This window comes from Coturnix japonica, chromosome 13, assembly GCF_001577835.2.
Source record: "Coturnix japonica isolate 7356 chromosome 13, Coturnix japonica 2.1, whole genome shotgun sequence".
NCBI lineage: Eukaryota > Metazoa > Chordata > Aves > Galliformes > Phasianidae > Coturnix > Coturnix japonica.
Genome location: NC_029528.1, coordinates 14,843,713 through 14,860,125, shown reverse-complemented (window position 1 = coordinate 14,860,125; position 16,413 = coordinate 14,843,713). Strand labels below are relative to the sequence as shown.

The 16,413-nt window shown below is 52.5% G+C and overlaps 1 protein-coding gene and 1 pseudogene across 1 annotated transcript; both read left to right on the top strand.

The window, feature by feature from the left end:
- Window positions 1-3,166: 3,166 nt before the first annotated feature.
- LOC107320279 lies at window positions 3,167-5,127 on the top strand (annotated as a pseudogene).
- Window positions 5,128-8,209: 3,082 nt separating this feature from the next.
- LOC107320285 (protocadherin gamma-B1-like) lies at window positions 8,210-15,334 on the top strand. Its single transcript, XM_015875983.2, is given in 3 exon segments — window positions 8,210-10,662; window positions 10,665-11,353; window positions 11,761-15,334. Coding segments are annotated over 3 exon segments (2,694 nt in total). The 5' UTR covers window positions 8,210-8,681; the 3' UTR covers window positions 11,785-15,334.
- Window positions 15,335-16,413: the final 1,079 nt, after the last annotated feature.

The window sequence follows — 16,413 nt, the reverse complement described above, 5'->3', positions numbered from 1 at the left end:
TCAGCAGCTTTATCAACTACCTGAACAGTGACAATGAGTGCACCCCCAGGAAGCTTGCAAATAATAATAATCTGAGTGGTGTAACTGGTATGACAGAAAGAAGAGGTACCATCTAAAGGGACCTGGACAAGCTGGAGAAGTAAGCCTGTATGAATTGAATGAAGTTCAACAAATGCAAGTGCAAGGGTCAGGGCAATCCCAGATAAGTGCACAGACTGGGAGAAGAATTCCTTGAGAGCAGCCCCATGAAGATGAATTTGGGGGTTCTGGTGAATGAAAAGCTTGAAATGAGGACCAAGGTCAAGAATTCTTGACCTTGAAACCAAGGACAAGACCAGCTGTGTCCTTGGTTGTTTTTGATACAGTCAGAGGGATGGCCAGCAATGTGAGGGAGGTAATTGTTCCCTCTTATTCTGCTCTCACAAGGTCCCATCTGGAATAGTGTGTACAGGTCTGCAGCCCTCAGTACAACAGAGGAGATATTGAAGTTATTACAGACAAGGCCACAAAGATAATCAAAGGACTGGAGCACCTCTTCTGTAAAGAAAGGTTGAAGCACCTGGGCTTTCTTATCTGGAGAAGAGAAGGCTCTGAGGAGACCTCATTTCAGTCTTCCAGTACTTAAAGGAAGCTTATAAATAGGCAGTAGAATAACTTTTTACATGGTCTGATAAGGATAAGACAAGGGGAACAGTTTTAAGCTAAAATAAAGGAGATTTAGATTAGATGCTGAGTGGAATTTTTTTACTCTGAGAGTAGTGAGGCACTCACACAGGCTGCCTATAGCAGTGGATACCTCATCCCTAGAGGCATTCACGTTCAAGCTGGATATGATCCTGGGCAGCCCGATCTAGTGGGTGGAAATCTTGCCCACAGCAGGGAGACTGTAACAGGATGGACTTTAAGATCCCTTCCAATCTAAGCCACTCTGTGATTCCTTAATTCTATGACTCTGATTCTTCAATTCTATGATACTGGGTGTATGGGAACTGTTGAGTCATGGCCTGAACCACTGATTGAACGCCTGGGGGGAAAAGAACCCAGTCAGCTCTGGGAGCACAGGTGAAGGCAGTTTAGCTGTGTCACCTGAAGGGTGGAGTCTGTCTGCACCTCTCTTAGACCTCATTTAAGGTTTGACTGCAACTGGGGAAGGATTTCTTTTGGGAGATCCTCCCCTTGGAGGGCTCTTCTCTGTCAGCCTAAAATCTTCTGATACAGGTAAGCAATCTTTTCCCCTTTTGTTACCGTATCTTTCTATTGCATCAATCTTATTTATCTGCCCAACTGCTACATTTGGTTACTGAGTTATCATGATACTATCATAGCAACATACCATGAAACTGAGGGTCAACCTTATGATGGCCTACAGTTTACTCACAAAGGGGAGTGGAAGGGAAGATACTGATCTCTTCTGCCTGGTAGCAGCAATAGGATTCAAGAGAATGACAGTGAGCTGCATCAGGGAACAATTAAGTTAGGTACTAGGCAAAGGTTCTTTGACAGAGGGTGGCTGGTCACTATAACAGGCTCCCCAGGGCATTGGTGATGTTACTAAGCCTGCCACAGTTTAATAAGCTTTTGGACAGTGTACTCAGAAATACTGTTTGAAGCTGGTCCTGTGTGGAGCCAGTACTTGAATGATCCTTATGGGTTCCTTCCAAATGTGGATTCCCTCATTCTGTGGAAATTCTATAGAGGAACCAGGGTTTTCCTAAGCCTAGGAGGCTTTTTCTTCCTGGTTCCTTGATGGGGTAAAATTGAGCAAATGCATTTGCTCAGGCTGGAGATGTGGCCCACAGTACATAAAGGAAAGTAAGGGGAGCAGTGATCTGTTGGCAGCTCTCTGGAGGCCTCATGATCCCTAAGCATAAAGTCTGACAGGACAGTTGGGCCTGGTGGGCTGTGATGAGTTGTGCAGAGTCTAGTTGGTGGTGGGTTTGGGTGTATCCCAAGGGTCAGTACTTGTTGCAGTTCTATTTAACATTCTAATTAAGGACTGAACAATGGAGTAGAGTGTAACTTTGTCAAGCCTGTAGATTACACTTAACTGGGGAGGAGTGGATACAGCAGAGGGTCATAGTGCCAGCCAGAGTGACTTGGACAAGCCCGGAAAATGGGCCAGATGGTCATGGAATTCAACAAGGAGAGAAGTAAAATCCTGCATATAGAGGCAAACATGCACCATACAAACAGCTTGGTGGAAAAGGCCAAGAGAATCCTCCAGTGGACAGTAAGTTGAACATAATTCAGTAGTGTGCCCTTGCCACTAAAAGGTCAACAGTGTTTTGTGTTGCAGAGCATTGGCAGCAGGTTGAGGGAGTAATCCTTCTCTTCTGCTCATCGTTACTGAGGTCACACCTGGGTCTAGTTCATTACTCCCCCAGTAAAAGAGGGTCATAACGCAGGGGTTCCTATCATATAAATAAACACCAGGAAGAATGGTGTGCAAAGAAGATGGTTCTGTGTTGTCCAGTGCCAGTACAAGAGGAAACAGTCACAATCTGGAACAAATGAGTAAACCCTGATGTGTTTTAAGTGAAAAGAGACACACTTGCAGCTGGGGTCTGCTTGGCAAGCTGCATGCAGCCGAAGTCCTTCTGGAAGCTACAATTCTCAATGTTCCCAAAATCTCCACTGAAATTAGGTTATCTACACTAATTCCTTCCTATTATTCCCACTCTATCCAGTGGTAGTGTGAATGCCAACACACAGTATGAGTGCCTTCCTCTCTGACATCACAATAAACCATCAATACCTGCTGTAAAACATCTGGTTTCCAACCTTACTAAGCTGAATATCAGGGTGCATGAGGCATCTCAGAAATACCTGTTTCAAGGCAGTTTTAGCCCTCTGAAAGTGGCAGCCCTTAGGAGTGTCTGCTTAAGAATCAATGCACTGGGTAGAACTTGCTGCAAGGAGAGGTAGAAGGTGAAGCCAGGTCCCAGCACCTCAGCACTCTCGCTGCCCACACTTGCTCATTTCACCTGCTGTCCTATTTATGCCCTCGTGTACCGTGATATGGTAATTCGGCTTCTGAGAGTGCATCTGCGAAAACACTGTTTGGGAGACATTATCAGTAACAGAACAGTAGAAAGGAGGTGTGAGCTGGAGCCGTTTAGCCGAGGCAGAGCCTGCAGTTATCATAGGCGACTGCGAGTGTCGCTGTTGGCTAAGTCTGGGTAGAGCAAAGGAAGGAGAGCGGCAGAGAAGAGGCGGGCCGGTAAGCGAGTCCACGGCTGCAGGTCCAAGGAGGAAGGGAGCTCAGAGGCAAAATCCAGGACGTACAGCTCCGGGAGGGGCACGGCGGGGCGGTGGTGGTGCCCAGGACTCTTCGGACGGAAAGGGGAGAGCGAGAAGCTGCACGCAGCCGGGGAGATGGTGGTGAGAGAAGGGCGCTGGGGCCGGAGGCAGCGGGCGCTGCTGTGCTGCGTGTTGGTGGCGGCGTGGGAGGCGGCGTGGGGGCAGCTGCGCTACTCGGTGCCCGAGGAGCTGCCCAAGGGCTCGTTCGTGGGCGACGTGGCCAAGGACCTGGCGCTGGAGCTGGCGGCGCTCGGCAACCGCGGCGCCCGAGTGGTGTCCCAAGGCAGGACGCAGTATTTCGCTCTGCATGCGAACAGCGGCCACTTGGTGACGGCCGAGAGGATAGACAGGGAGCAGCTGTGCCGGCTGCAGGAGAAATGCGTGCTGCGCTGTGAGCTGATCGTGGAGGGCGAGATGAAGGTTTATGCGATCGAAGTGGAAATCACGGACATTAATGACAACACACCCAGCTTCCGAGAAGCAGAAATAGAACTGAAAATGAGCGAGATAACAGCCCCAGGGTCGCGATTTCCCCTGCCCGAGGCTCACGACCCAGACATGGGAGCGAATTCCCTGCAGAGCTACTCTCTGAGCGGCGACGAGCACTTCTCACTGTCCGTGCAACAGGAGCCGACGCAAAGGTCCGAGCTGTTGCTGGCCTAAGGCGCTGGCACCGTAGAGGTAGGCGGCGTTGTCACGAGCTGACTGCTGAGGGCGAGCGACGCGGCGCCGGCTCGGCGGAGGCACGCGCGAATCCGCGTGGCTGTGCTGGACGCCAACGACAACGGTCGACCCGCGTTCAGTAGCCAGGCGTGCTACACCGGTGCCGATGCCGAGAGCGTGCCCGTGGGATCCACGTTACTCAGCGTCACCGCCACCGACCCCGACGAGGGAACCAATGGCGAAGTAAGTTACTCGCTGAGAAAACTGTCAAACGAAGCAACGAAATTCTTCACCTGGAAAGACCCGATACTGAGCGATCAGCTGCGTGAAGAAACCTAGGACTACGAGGAAGCGAATATCTCTATGAAACATCGAGGGCAGGCGAGAACGGAGAGGGAGCTTATTCGATACACGAAGGTGTCGATGCCGGTGCACGTGACTGAACAAGGCACAACGCGCCCGAAGAATTTCGGTCCCCGGTCGATCTTGAGCAGAGTCTTCGGAGGACGCCGTTGCCGGACGTTGAGTTCGCCCTGCTGCAACGGCAGGACCGCGACTCGAGGCGGCAACGCGGACGTCTGGCTGCAGCCTGGGCTGAGGGCGTCCCAGATTAAGCGTTCGTCGCTGGTTAGGGATCGGGGCGCTGGACGACTACTACAGCGTGGTGACGGCAGCGGACGCCTGGACCGCGAGCGGCCAGTCGGAGTACAACGTGATCGGTGCGGGCGGCGGCGGCGTCGCCGGACCGCTGCGCGAGCGGCCGCGTGCTGGCGCTGCGGGTTGCTGGAACGGTTGGAACGACACGCGCCGGTGTTCGCGAGGGCGCCGCTACACGCCCCGGCTGGCCGAGAACAACGCGGGGGCGCGCTGTGTCGGACGGTGCGCGCGTGGACGCCGGGACTGGGGGCAGAACGCCGCGCGTCGCTACGGCGTGCGGGATGGGCGGCTGCGGTAGTCGCGCCGCTCTCGGTCCATATCGTGTTCGCGTGCACGCGGAGACGGGGCGCGCTGTACGCGCTAGTATATGCTTGGCGCTCGTTCGATCGCTACAGTGAGGAGGTTCGACGAGGTGTGAGCTGTGGAGATGCGGGCGGAGTGACGAGCCGCGGCGCCGCCGCCTCATATATCGGAGGCACATCTGCTGAGAACAGATGTTCTCGGTAGCAGTTGGCTTGATCGCGTGCGGACGTCGAACGACAGACGTCGCCCGCAGTGGGCTGTTTACCCGGCCCCCGTCCGGCGCGCGCCCGATGCCCGCGACTTCGGGCTGCCCGTGGTCTGGGGACTTCCGGTTTCCGGGCATCGTGGGCCTGGTCGGGCTTGCTGAAGTCTTGAGCGCCGCCTGCCTCGGCCGGAGCCCGTGGTCAGCGCTTTGTCTGCCACACTGTCTTATTTCTGTGTCGGCTGCTGAGACGGCGGACTCAGCGATGGACCTTGGGAATTACGGGCTTTAATTTTTCTATTTGTGCGTTACCTTCTGATGCCCGCTTGCGCCTTAACGTTGCTCGATCGCTATTATCAGTTATGATCTGCGTATATTCTTTAAGCGCATTCATTATGTCTCAAGTGACGCACTGTAACTGAATGTTCCAGTTAGTAATTTAATATATACTATGCATATCTAACTGTTTCCCGTCGTGTGTCGTTACGAGCTCTGACCATAAGCGCTACGTGTGTTTTGATATATGTCTAGGCGAGCCTCCTTTGATATTCATCATTAATTTGACTCTTAGTGGCGTCTGATTAGATATCTGTTCCCGCGTCTTAGAGTCGAGATCTTAGTTATAGCTATAGCGAATAGTTTAGTCGGTTCGGTTGGTGTGCCTCGGCAGCTTTTCTGGCCGACGGCACGCTGACGGTGTGCTGGCCGAGAGCGTGGCCGAGCTGCTGTCGGAGCTGGGCAGCGCGGCGGCGCCGGCCGAGCCCGCGGGCAGCCTGACGCGCTGGCTGGTGCTGGCCGTGGCGGCCGTGTGTCTGCCTCTTCCTCGCCTTCCTGCTGCTGCTCTGCCGCTGTCGCCTGCGCCGCTGGCCGCCTGGCACGGCTGCCCCGCCCTCCTTCGCCGCCGGCGTGTTGCGCGGCGTCCGGCCCTCGCACTTCGTGGCATCGACGGCGTCCGCGCCTTCCTGCGCTCCTACTCGCACGACGTGTCGCTCACGGCCGACTCGCGCAAGAGCCAGCTGCGCTGCAAGGCCGGCAGCTGCTGCGACACGCTCCCGGCCCGGCCGCCATCAGAGATTTCGAATGCTCTCGTCCAGATGGTTGATCACACCGTGGCGAATGGAGACCAGGCTTCTGTTGAGGTATGTTCTCTATTTTAACTTTCTTTTGTGTCTTCGGTTTTGTTCTGACGTTTGAAAAATCATTTATTTTCATTGCTTTACGTATTTTTCAATTTAATTTTCATTTCACTCATTAGCATTCAGTTAGCGTGTCTTGTGATCATATGTTTTACATCTTTTAATCTGGCTTCTTGGACGTGAGATGTTGGAGTTTAGTAAATGGGAAATGCTGCATAATGAATCTCTTCTCTATGTTTTAGTTGTCACTTTCTGTACTGGCTTCTCCGAGCAACCGTGTATCTTTGTAGAAGGCACAATTTGTCCAGGGCCTGTAATACAGGTGTCCATGTCTACTACCTTCTATTTACTGAAACTCAATGAATTCAAAATAGTTCTTTGTTGTGAATGATTATTAATTCATTACTGTAATGTGTGCATAAGTAGAGGTTGGAGGACTATTAATAATCTACCACCAGAGGACTAAGCAGATGCAGTAGTAAAATGTATTTTCTCTACCAGTAAGAAAGGGAGGATCTCTTCACAGTGATACGTAGGGAGCAACAGAATTGGTACACGTGAGGGAATGACTCCATCCTCTCAAGGTACTGTGGAGACTTTTCTAGTCTTTCCATATCTTCTACTTAAGTGGCTGTGTTGATTCAGCTTTCCTTCAGGTCTTTATTTCTTTGGTGTAAATAAGATGGGGTTTAATACTCGGATGAGATATCATTGCTTTTTGTGAATGTGGCACCTCTATGTTTTCCCATTGGCTTGTTAAAGCAACAGTAACCAGATGACTTTTGTCAGAAGCGGTTTTTGTATTTTGGGACTTGCTGTAATAACATTCAGCTTAGTCAAGAGATGTGGGTGTGGTTTATCATAGACACACAGATATGAAGTGATTGGAGGCTGGGTTGTAAGGCGCTGATACTGCACTGCTGCCTTTCAAATGCTGCAGGAGATACGATCTGATAGGATGGGTTTGACTGCAGTGGTGTCCCCATGTCTGGGATTCTTAGCTTTGCTTGGCCATCAGTCATACCTTTGTAAGTGGGAAAGCTGACTTTTAGCTTGTGCTCTTCCAACCACCGAGAACAAAATCACAATTGACACACAGGTTTTTGGCCTTCTGCTTATCATGCCATTTTTTTAATGGCAGTGATAGAAAAGCAGTGGGAACACTCCAACACCACGAGTCTACAGGGCAGTGATCACTGCAGGACTGAGGTAAGATCTTGGTGTTTTTTTGTGTGTGCACTGGACAGGGCTTGTGCAGCAGAAGACTTTCAAGTGTATGTATGTTAAACCTGTTTGCTCAGATAGAATCATGTTAGGAAATCATGACATAGAACGTTTTGGGCTGGAGAGGATCTTGAAGACCATCTAGATCCAGTCAGCTGCCACAGGCAGGACTGCCACCCACTGGATGGTTGCTCAAAGCTCCATCCAACCTCACCTGAATGTGTTCAGGAATTTGCCATCTGCAGCATCTCTGGACAACACATTCCAGTGTCTTATTGCCCTCATTATAAATAATCTCTTCCTAATATCTGATCTAAACCTACTCTCTTTTCATTTATAACTTACCCTTTTGTCCTATCACCACATTTCCTTATAGAGTCCTTCCTCAGTTTTCTCGTAGGCCCCCTTCAGGTACTAGAAAGCTGCTGTAAGTTCTCCCTGGATCTTTCTCTTTTCTAGGCTAAACAAATCCATCTTCCTGCAGTTCTTTATAGGAGAAGTGCACCAAATCTCTGATCATCCTTCTAATGTTTCTTTAGACTTTCTCCAGCAACTCCATTTTTTTTTGTCCTGGTGACCCCCAGGGCTGAACTTGGTACTCTAGGTGAAGTCTTACAAAAGCAGAGTAGAGGAAAATCACCTCCGTCAATCTGCCAGCTATACTTCTGGGTACAGCTCAGGATATAGTTGGCTCTCTGGGCTGCAAGCACTCACAAACAGTTATATTCAGTTTTTCATCCACCATTTGGGAGTCCAAATCCTTCTCCATGGGGCTGCTCTCAATCCAGTCCTTGCCAAGCCCATGTTTATCTTTGAGAATGACCTGGCTCGGGTGCAGGACCTTGAATTTGGCCATACCGAACTTCGTGAGGTTCTCATGGTCCCACTTTCCGAGGCTGTTCAAGTTCCTCTGGCTGGCAGCCCCTCACTCCAGTGTGCTGACTGCACCACGCAGCTTGGTGTTGTCTGCCAGCACTCAGTCCCACTGTCCATGCCACAGGCAAAGACGTTGATACAGGTACGAATACAATATCTGAGAGACACAGACGGAAATCTTCAGCACATTTACAAGTTTTCGATCTTGCTCTCCTGGAACAATGGTGTTTTACCAACCAGCCTCGGAGTGAAGATTAAAGAGAACCCAGGAGCTCCGGGCTGCAGTTCTCAGCGCGGACTCAGGATGTCACTGTTGGCCAATGCGGGGAAGGGACTCCTCCGGCTGCGGCGCCCGCGCAGTGCAGCTTCGATCCGGGCAGAGAAGCAGAAGCGATCGTGCTCGGCTCCAGCCCGAGTTCCGACCGGCAGGAAAGATTCAATCGTTTTTCTCCGGTGTTGATCCAGCCGCTCGGGAAGATTGGTCGCCTGCAGAACGCGCTTCGGGACTGCGGAGAATGGAGGGACTGCGGAGAATGGAGGTCCGAGCGGCAACGCGGGGCCGAGGAGCCGCTGGGCGGGTCGCGCTGCTGGCCGTGCTGCTGCCGCTGTGCTGCCGGGCGGCGCCGGAGCGGCTCCGCTACGTTATTCCCGAAGAGCTGGGCAGGGGGTCGCTGGTGGGGCCGCTGGCGCGGGACCTGGGGCTGAGCCCGGCAGAGCTGCCGGCGCGTCAGCTGCGGATTGTCTCCGGTGATGAAAAGCGATACTTCGTTCTCGAGGAAGAGAGTGGAAACCTGCGCGTAAACGAGAGGATAGATCGGGAGGGCATCTGCGGAGACGTGACGCCTTGTGTCTTCGGTTTGGAAACTGTCATGGAAAACCCTTTCAATATATATCACGTGAGCATTACTATCCAGGATATCAATGACAATGCGCCGCGCTTTGACAAAGAAGTTGTTGCTATAGAATTGATCGAGTCCACTCCTCCCGGGACGAGGCTCCCCCTGGGCACTGGCAGAGATCCCGATATTGGGGTGAACTCGTTACAGAGCTACCAACTTACCCCCAATCCGCTCTTCTCCCTTGTAGTGAAGGAGGACTCTGATGGGAGGAAACATGCAGAGCTGCTGTTGGAGAAAAACTTAGATCGTGAAAAACAGAAAAGCCATAATTTGATACTAACGGCAGTGGACGGTGGGGATCCAGTCCGATCTGGAACCACCCAGATAAAGATCGATGTGACTGATGCAAATGATAACGCACCGGTGTTCACCAAAGAGATCTACAAGGTTGGAGTGCCAGAAAACCTTCCAGAAGGCTCCTTAGCTTTTCAGGTGAAAGCTACTGATGGAGATGAGGGTACAAACGCGGAAATCACCTATTCTTTCAACGACATTGCAAGCAGTGCTCGCCAGCTCTTCAGTCTGGACCCCAAGACAGGTGACGTGAGGATTACCGGTCCCCTGGATTACGAAGATGTGAAATACTATAAAGTAACTGTTGAAGGCAAGGACGGAGGTGGGCTGAGTGCGCACGCCAAAGTGCACATAGACATTATAGACGTGAACGACAACGCTCCAAGCCTTACCCTCCTGCCTATTTTGAACCCGATACCCGAGGATTCAGTTCCGAGCACAGTCGTGGCTGTGATCAACGTTCGTGACAGGGACTCCGGAGTAAATGGGGAAGTGACCTGTAATCTTGACGGCGACTTGCCTTTCAAACTAGAAGCGTCATCAGAGAGTACCTACAAACTTGTAATTGAAAATAGCCTGGACAGAGAGGAAGTCTCTACTTACAACATCACGATCATCGCCACGGACCGGGGCAGCCCGGCGCTGTCGAGCCGCGCGGATCTGGTGCTGGAGGTGTCGGACGTGAACGACAACGCGCCGGTGTTCGAGGAGGCCGCCTACAGCGCCTACGTGCCCGAGAACAACGCGGCGGGAGAGCCGGTGCTGCGCGTGAGCGCGCGGGACGCGGACGCGGGCGCCAACGGGCGCGTGAGCTATGCGCTGGCGGGCGGCGGCGCGGACGCGGCGTTCGTGTCGGTGCGGGCGGAGACGGGCGAGCTGTACGCGCAGCGCTCGTTCGACTACGAGCGGTGCCGCGAGTTCGCCGTGGAGGTGCGGGCGCGGGACGGAGGGACGCCGGCGCGCAGCGCCACGGCCACGGTGCGCGTCTTCGTGCTGGACCGCAACGACAACGCGCCGCGGGTGCTGTGGCCGGCGGCGGGCGGGGCGGAGGGCGGCGGCGCGGGGGCGGGTGCGGGAGCGGGCGCGGGGCCGTTCGAGCTGGTGCCGCGGCGGGCGAGGCGGGCTACCTGGTGGCCAAGGTGGTGGCGGTGGACGCGGACGCGGGGCGCAACGCGTGGCTGTCGTACGAGCTGCTGCAGGCGCCGGAGCCGGCGCTGTTCCGCGTGGGGCTGCACAGCGGCGAGGTGCGCACGACGCGGGCCGTGTCGGAGCGGGACGCGGCCAAGCAGCGGCTGGTGGCCGTGGTGAAGGACCACGGGCAGCCGGCGCTGTCGGCCACGGCCACGCTGCACGTGGTGCTGGCCGAGAGCGTGCAGGACGCGCTGCCGGAGCTCAACGAGGACCCGGAGGCCGCCGACCCGCAGGCGGAGCTGCGCTTCTCGCTGGTGCTGGCTCTGGCGCTGCTCTCGGCCGCGTTCCTGCTGAGCGCGGCTCTGACGTTGCTGACTCGCCTGCGCCGGGCCGGGCCGCCCGCCGTCCTGCGCTGTCTGGGCACACGGCGCTTCTCGGCGTCGGGTCCCGCCGTTCCGGCCGATTTCTGCGAGGGCACTTTGCCCTACTCCTACAACCTGTGCGTTGCTCCGGGCCGCGCCGTGCCCGAGGGCGCCTGGCTGCTGCCGCCCGCCCTGCTGCCCAGCGTGCCCGTTGAGGAGCCGCTCAGCGGGGAACCCTGCGGGAATCGAAGCCCGAGTGACAGCGCCGGCCCGGGAGATCAGCCCGACCACCTCCGCGCATCGCAGGTCAGTAACTCCGCTCTATTCTCCCATTGTCTCTCATTCTTTTCAAGCTCCGCACAAAATGCAGAGTCCTTTTTCTTAAGGGTTTCTCTGGGTAGCGTTTGTAGGACGCGCTGCTCCGAGACGCTCCAAGAGAACAAAGCAGAACTACATTGTAGCTGTGCTTCACAGCGGACTGTTAACAGTTTCAGCCCCTGTTTAATCAGCGGTCACGCCGCTGGGTTCGGCTGAGTTGTTCTGGCTGCTCGGAAATCCTTTCGCTAATTGTTTTGATAATGTGCTGTATGTATTAGTGTGGCCTATCGGTGTTGTCCCGTTATGACATTCCTGGGCAACCGTTTCTCCGTGTCTCACCACTGCTATCAGCTTTCTGATTGTTGGTCTTTCCTTCGCTTGCCTTTTATGTACAGATGATTGTGCAGAATCACTTATGAAAGAAACCGACATACTGTACTGCAGAGCTTGTGGAAATACGAGTGAAGCTTCATGAATGGAAAGATTAATGATTATTGAATGTGGTGGAGTAAGGGCTGGGCAGGTTGTCCTTTGGAGGTGCCTGTTTGGCTGTTCTGAAGATCAAAGAGAATCATTAAATTTGGGGGCATTTGAGAATGGCTGCAATGTTCCGTGTTTGTAGGGCTCTTGGAAGAAAGAGATGTTTGACTGGTGTTTAATATTGGCTTATTGAGAATGGAGGAATCTCTGTCTTTGGTAGCTATGGCAACAGCCTTTTGTTCTCTTGCATTTGGAGGACAAATCACACAATGAGGTCTGAAGATTCTTAGGGCAAGTGAAAACCTTGTACGGCAGTTTACTTTTGAATGTATACAAGGTAGGTGTTGGTATTCAGTCTGTCCAGGCTTTGGATCTAGGCCTGAGGTTATGACTCCATGTATTTTTCCTTCTGTTATTCAAATGATTTTAAAGAACTGTGGCTATAATGTGTGTTTTGAGGTCTTGGAATAGGCACCTGTGCCTGACAGGACTTCTGGAAATAGTTTCAGGAAGAGAGGAGGTTTAGGTTGGATATAAGCAAGAAGTTTTTTTACAGCAAGGTCTGAATCAGGATGCCCAGTGATATGGTGAGTGCCCTGTCCTTAGAGACATTCAAGGTCAGGCTGGACCAGGTTCTGAACAACCTGATCAAGCTGCAGATGTCCCTGTTCACTGCACGGGAGTTGGACTAGATGACTTTTAAGGGTCTCTTCTAACTTAACTCTATGATTCTATACGTACCAAGGCATATTCAGTACTGTTCATCTTTGAATACTTCACTTGTATAGATTTCATTTCTTCCTTCTAGTTTATGTCTCAAGACAGACCTCAGTGTGTCACATAATCCTTTAGAAGACTGGAAAATATCGCTATAGACCTGGAGGAGCCTTTTAAGTTGATACCTTGAACATTTACAGATGTTGAGACATAGACTGTGATATACTTTACCTTAAAATACCATTGAATGAAATGCTCTTGCCTGTGGATGACATATATATATACTATATACTATACTATATACTATATACAAGCCAAATATATGTTCTGTGGTGTAACTGAAGGCTTTGAATGTATGGTACAGAGAGGGATGGTGTGAATTTGTACCTGGGGAATAGTTGTCTCAGTGTGGTTTTGGCAGAGCAATAGTTTGATTTCATAGTTGATGCCATGATATACATGATATGCTGGGATCCTGGTTCCTCTCTTTTAATAGGCATTGATAGTTTCCTGATTATAAGATATTTGCATGTGAACTATGCACATGGAACCACAATGAATGGCTTATAATTATTATTATCATTATGGCTTAGAATTTCTGTGTGAAACCACGTTTAAACAACAGTATCCTCTTGTGTTGTGATGTGAAGTTCCTACCTGGTCAAAATTACATTTTCAGGCCTTGGTTTCCATGAGGTCATGGTTCACGTTCATCATTTCTGGAGAAGGCTACTGCAGCTGGAACTGTGACTGTAGGAGACCCTTCCTTCTCTTGTCAGGGTCTCCAAGCACCTGAAGACGGATCTTTATGTGGGAAGGAAATGATGCAGAACATTGAAAAGAATGTCTCCAAATTTCTCAGAAGTGTTTGCCTTAGAATGAGGCCTATGAAAAGGTTCTTGCATCAATGGTTCCTTCATTCCTGTGGGCTTCAAATAACAATCTTTCTTCATGTCAAATGCTATGCCTCCATGAATGTGCTATTGTATGAAAGATGCTTATAAGATTTGGACACCAGACATTCATAGTCCTTTATCACAGAATCACAGAAGTGCAGGGGTTGGATGGAACCACAACAGATCATTGAGTCCAACCCGCTGCTAAAACAGGCAGCCTACAGTAGGTTGCACAGGAGAGCATCCAGGTGGGTCTTGAATATCTCCAGAGAAGGAGACTCCACCACCTCTCTGGACGGCTTCTTCCAGGGCTCTGTCACTGATGGTGAATACATTTTCTTTGTGGATGTATGGAATTTTCTGTGTTCCAGTTTCTCCACACCACTCCTTGTCCTATTGCTACCTATCAACCAAAAGAGCATTGTCACATGGACTTGAATAGCACACTTGGGATATTTATAAACCTTGATGAGATCATCTCTCAGCCTTCTCTTCTCCAGACTGAACAGTCCCAGGTCTTTCCGCTCTTCCATGTACAGGAGATGCCCCAGACCCTGACCTTCATGGTTCCCTGCTGGTCTCCTGTAAGATCCCTATTCTTTTTGAACTGAGAAGCCCAGAACTGGGCACAGTATTACTTATGTGACCTCACCAGGGCAGGGTAAAGAGGGAGGATCACCTCCTCCTGTTTGCCACACTGTTCTTGATGCACCCTAATATACCACTGGCCTTTGTGCCCACAAGGGCGCACTGCCTGCTCATGGCCAACTTGCTATGCGCCAGGACACCCAAGTCCTCCTCAGAGATCTTTTCCAGCAGGTCATCCCCTAACCTGTACAGATGCATACAGTTATTAACTTCTCAGAGTAATGAGGAAAGACCATCTATCTGCATGTTACAGCTCTTTTTTTTTTTTTTTCCAATGAATGATGTCCTCTTGGGTCACATGAATTTGCAAAACAAACCTCTTCTTATCAAGTATCTCAGTGTTGTGCTGAAGCACACTTTGTACTGCCAAGTATGCTATATTTTCTAAATAGCCCATTCAAAAACGTTGTGCTTGTTCATGGATGTTAACACAGAACACAAAGTATGAAACCTTTTTCTCTCTAGCAGGAGTATAGGGAGAGCAGGCAGCTGGCTAATGGCACGACCATGGGAGAGGGAGAGTGTTTGCTTTGCTAACTTGTTTCTAAAGGGTGCATTTACATATCTATGGGAGACACTGACCAGGAAAGGAAAACAAGTTACAAGGAATGTAGCACTTGGATTATCGTACACTGCAAGAATGAGGAGGAAAATGACATTGAGAAAGGACTACATAGACTAATATTGACAATCTCTGCTGGAAATATCACTTCTGCCAAAAAGAGGAAGAAGTCAAAACTATACAACATCCAATGCGTTACAGAAAACGATGCCGAGAGGTGCCATTTACATTCTCATCATCATGAACATGTTGAAGAACAAAAAGGACATGAACAGAACGAGTGCAGAAAGGCGAATTCAGGCAATCTGGTATGTCTGTAAAAGAAACTCGCGGTGCCAGCGCTTCCACGGTTACTTTGTGGAGCCGTGCGTGCAGTGCTGGGCAGCGGCTGCGGGCGCCGCTGTTCACCACGGAGGAGAATAAAAGCGGAGCGCTGCAGGCAGCCCCGCCCGCTGCGGCCCGGCTCGCTCTCTCGATCGCTGTGTCGGTGTCCGGGCGGGCTCCGAGCGGCCCCGCGGTCCGGAGCGGTGCTGCAGGAAGGCGGAGGGGCGACGGGACCGGACGGCACCGGCCGCGAAAACGGAGACGGAATAGAAGGCGAGAGAAAAGTGGAGGAAGAAGTCGGAGGCGGAGCGGCGCGGAAGCGGCGAGTGTGAGGAAGCGGCGGGGCCGTGCGGGAGATGTGCGCGGCCAGAGAAGGGCGCTGGGGCCGGAGGCAGCGGGCGCTGCTGTGCTGCGTGTTGGTGGCGGCGTGGGAGGCGGCGTGGGGGCAGCTGCGCTACTCGGTGCCCGAGGAGCTGCCCAAGGGCTCGTTCGTGGGCGACGTGGCCAAGGACCTGGCGCTGGAGCTGGCGGCGCTCGGCAACCGCGGCTTCTCGCTCAGCGCCGACCGCACCGAATACTCGGGCGCGTTGTCGTTCACGTCTGTCACAGAGATCGACACTTTCGTTGTGTCGAAAAGTTCACCACCGTCTGTGCCTGTAACTCCAATTCATAGGAGTTCCATTCCTCGAAGTCTAGATTCCTCATCAACCTGATCGCTCCAGTATCGGGTTCCAGATGGAAGATTTCGGATGCGAGGTGCGTTGCTTTATTCAGCGAGTATTTGACGTCTCCGTTGGTTCCGTCATCGGGGTCGGTGGCGGTGACGCTGAGCAGCGTGGAGCCCACGGCACGTCCTCGGCACTCGTACCGTGTACACCGCCTGGCTGAACGCGGGCGCCGTTGTCGTTGGCGTCCAGCACAGCCACGCGGATTCGCGCGTGGCCCGTCCGAGCCGGGTCGCCGCCGTCGCTCGCCCTCAGCAGCAGCTCGTGAAACGCCGCCTCCTCCCGGTCCAGCGCCTTGGCCAGCACCAGCTCGGGACGCTTCTCGCCGTCGGCTCCTGTCTGCACGGACAGCGAGAAGTGCTCGTCGCCGCTCAGCGAGTAGCTCTGCAGGGAATTCACACCTACGTCGGGGTCGTGCGCATCGGGCAGAGGAAATCGAGTCCCCGTGCTGTCATCTCGCTCATTTTTTCCTCCAGCTCCAACTTCTTGAAGCTGGGCGCGTTATCGTTGATGTCCGTGATTTCCACATCGATTGCATAAACCTTCATCTCGCCCTCCACGATCAGCTCACAGCGCAGCACGCATTTCTCCCTGCAGCCGGCACAGCTGCTCCCTGTCTATCCTCTCGGCCGTCACCAAGTGGCCGCTGTTCGCATGCAGAGCGAAATACGCGTCCTGCTCTTGGGCACCACCGGC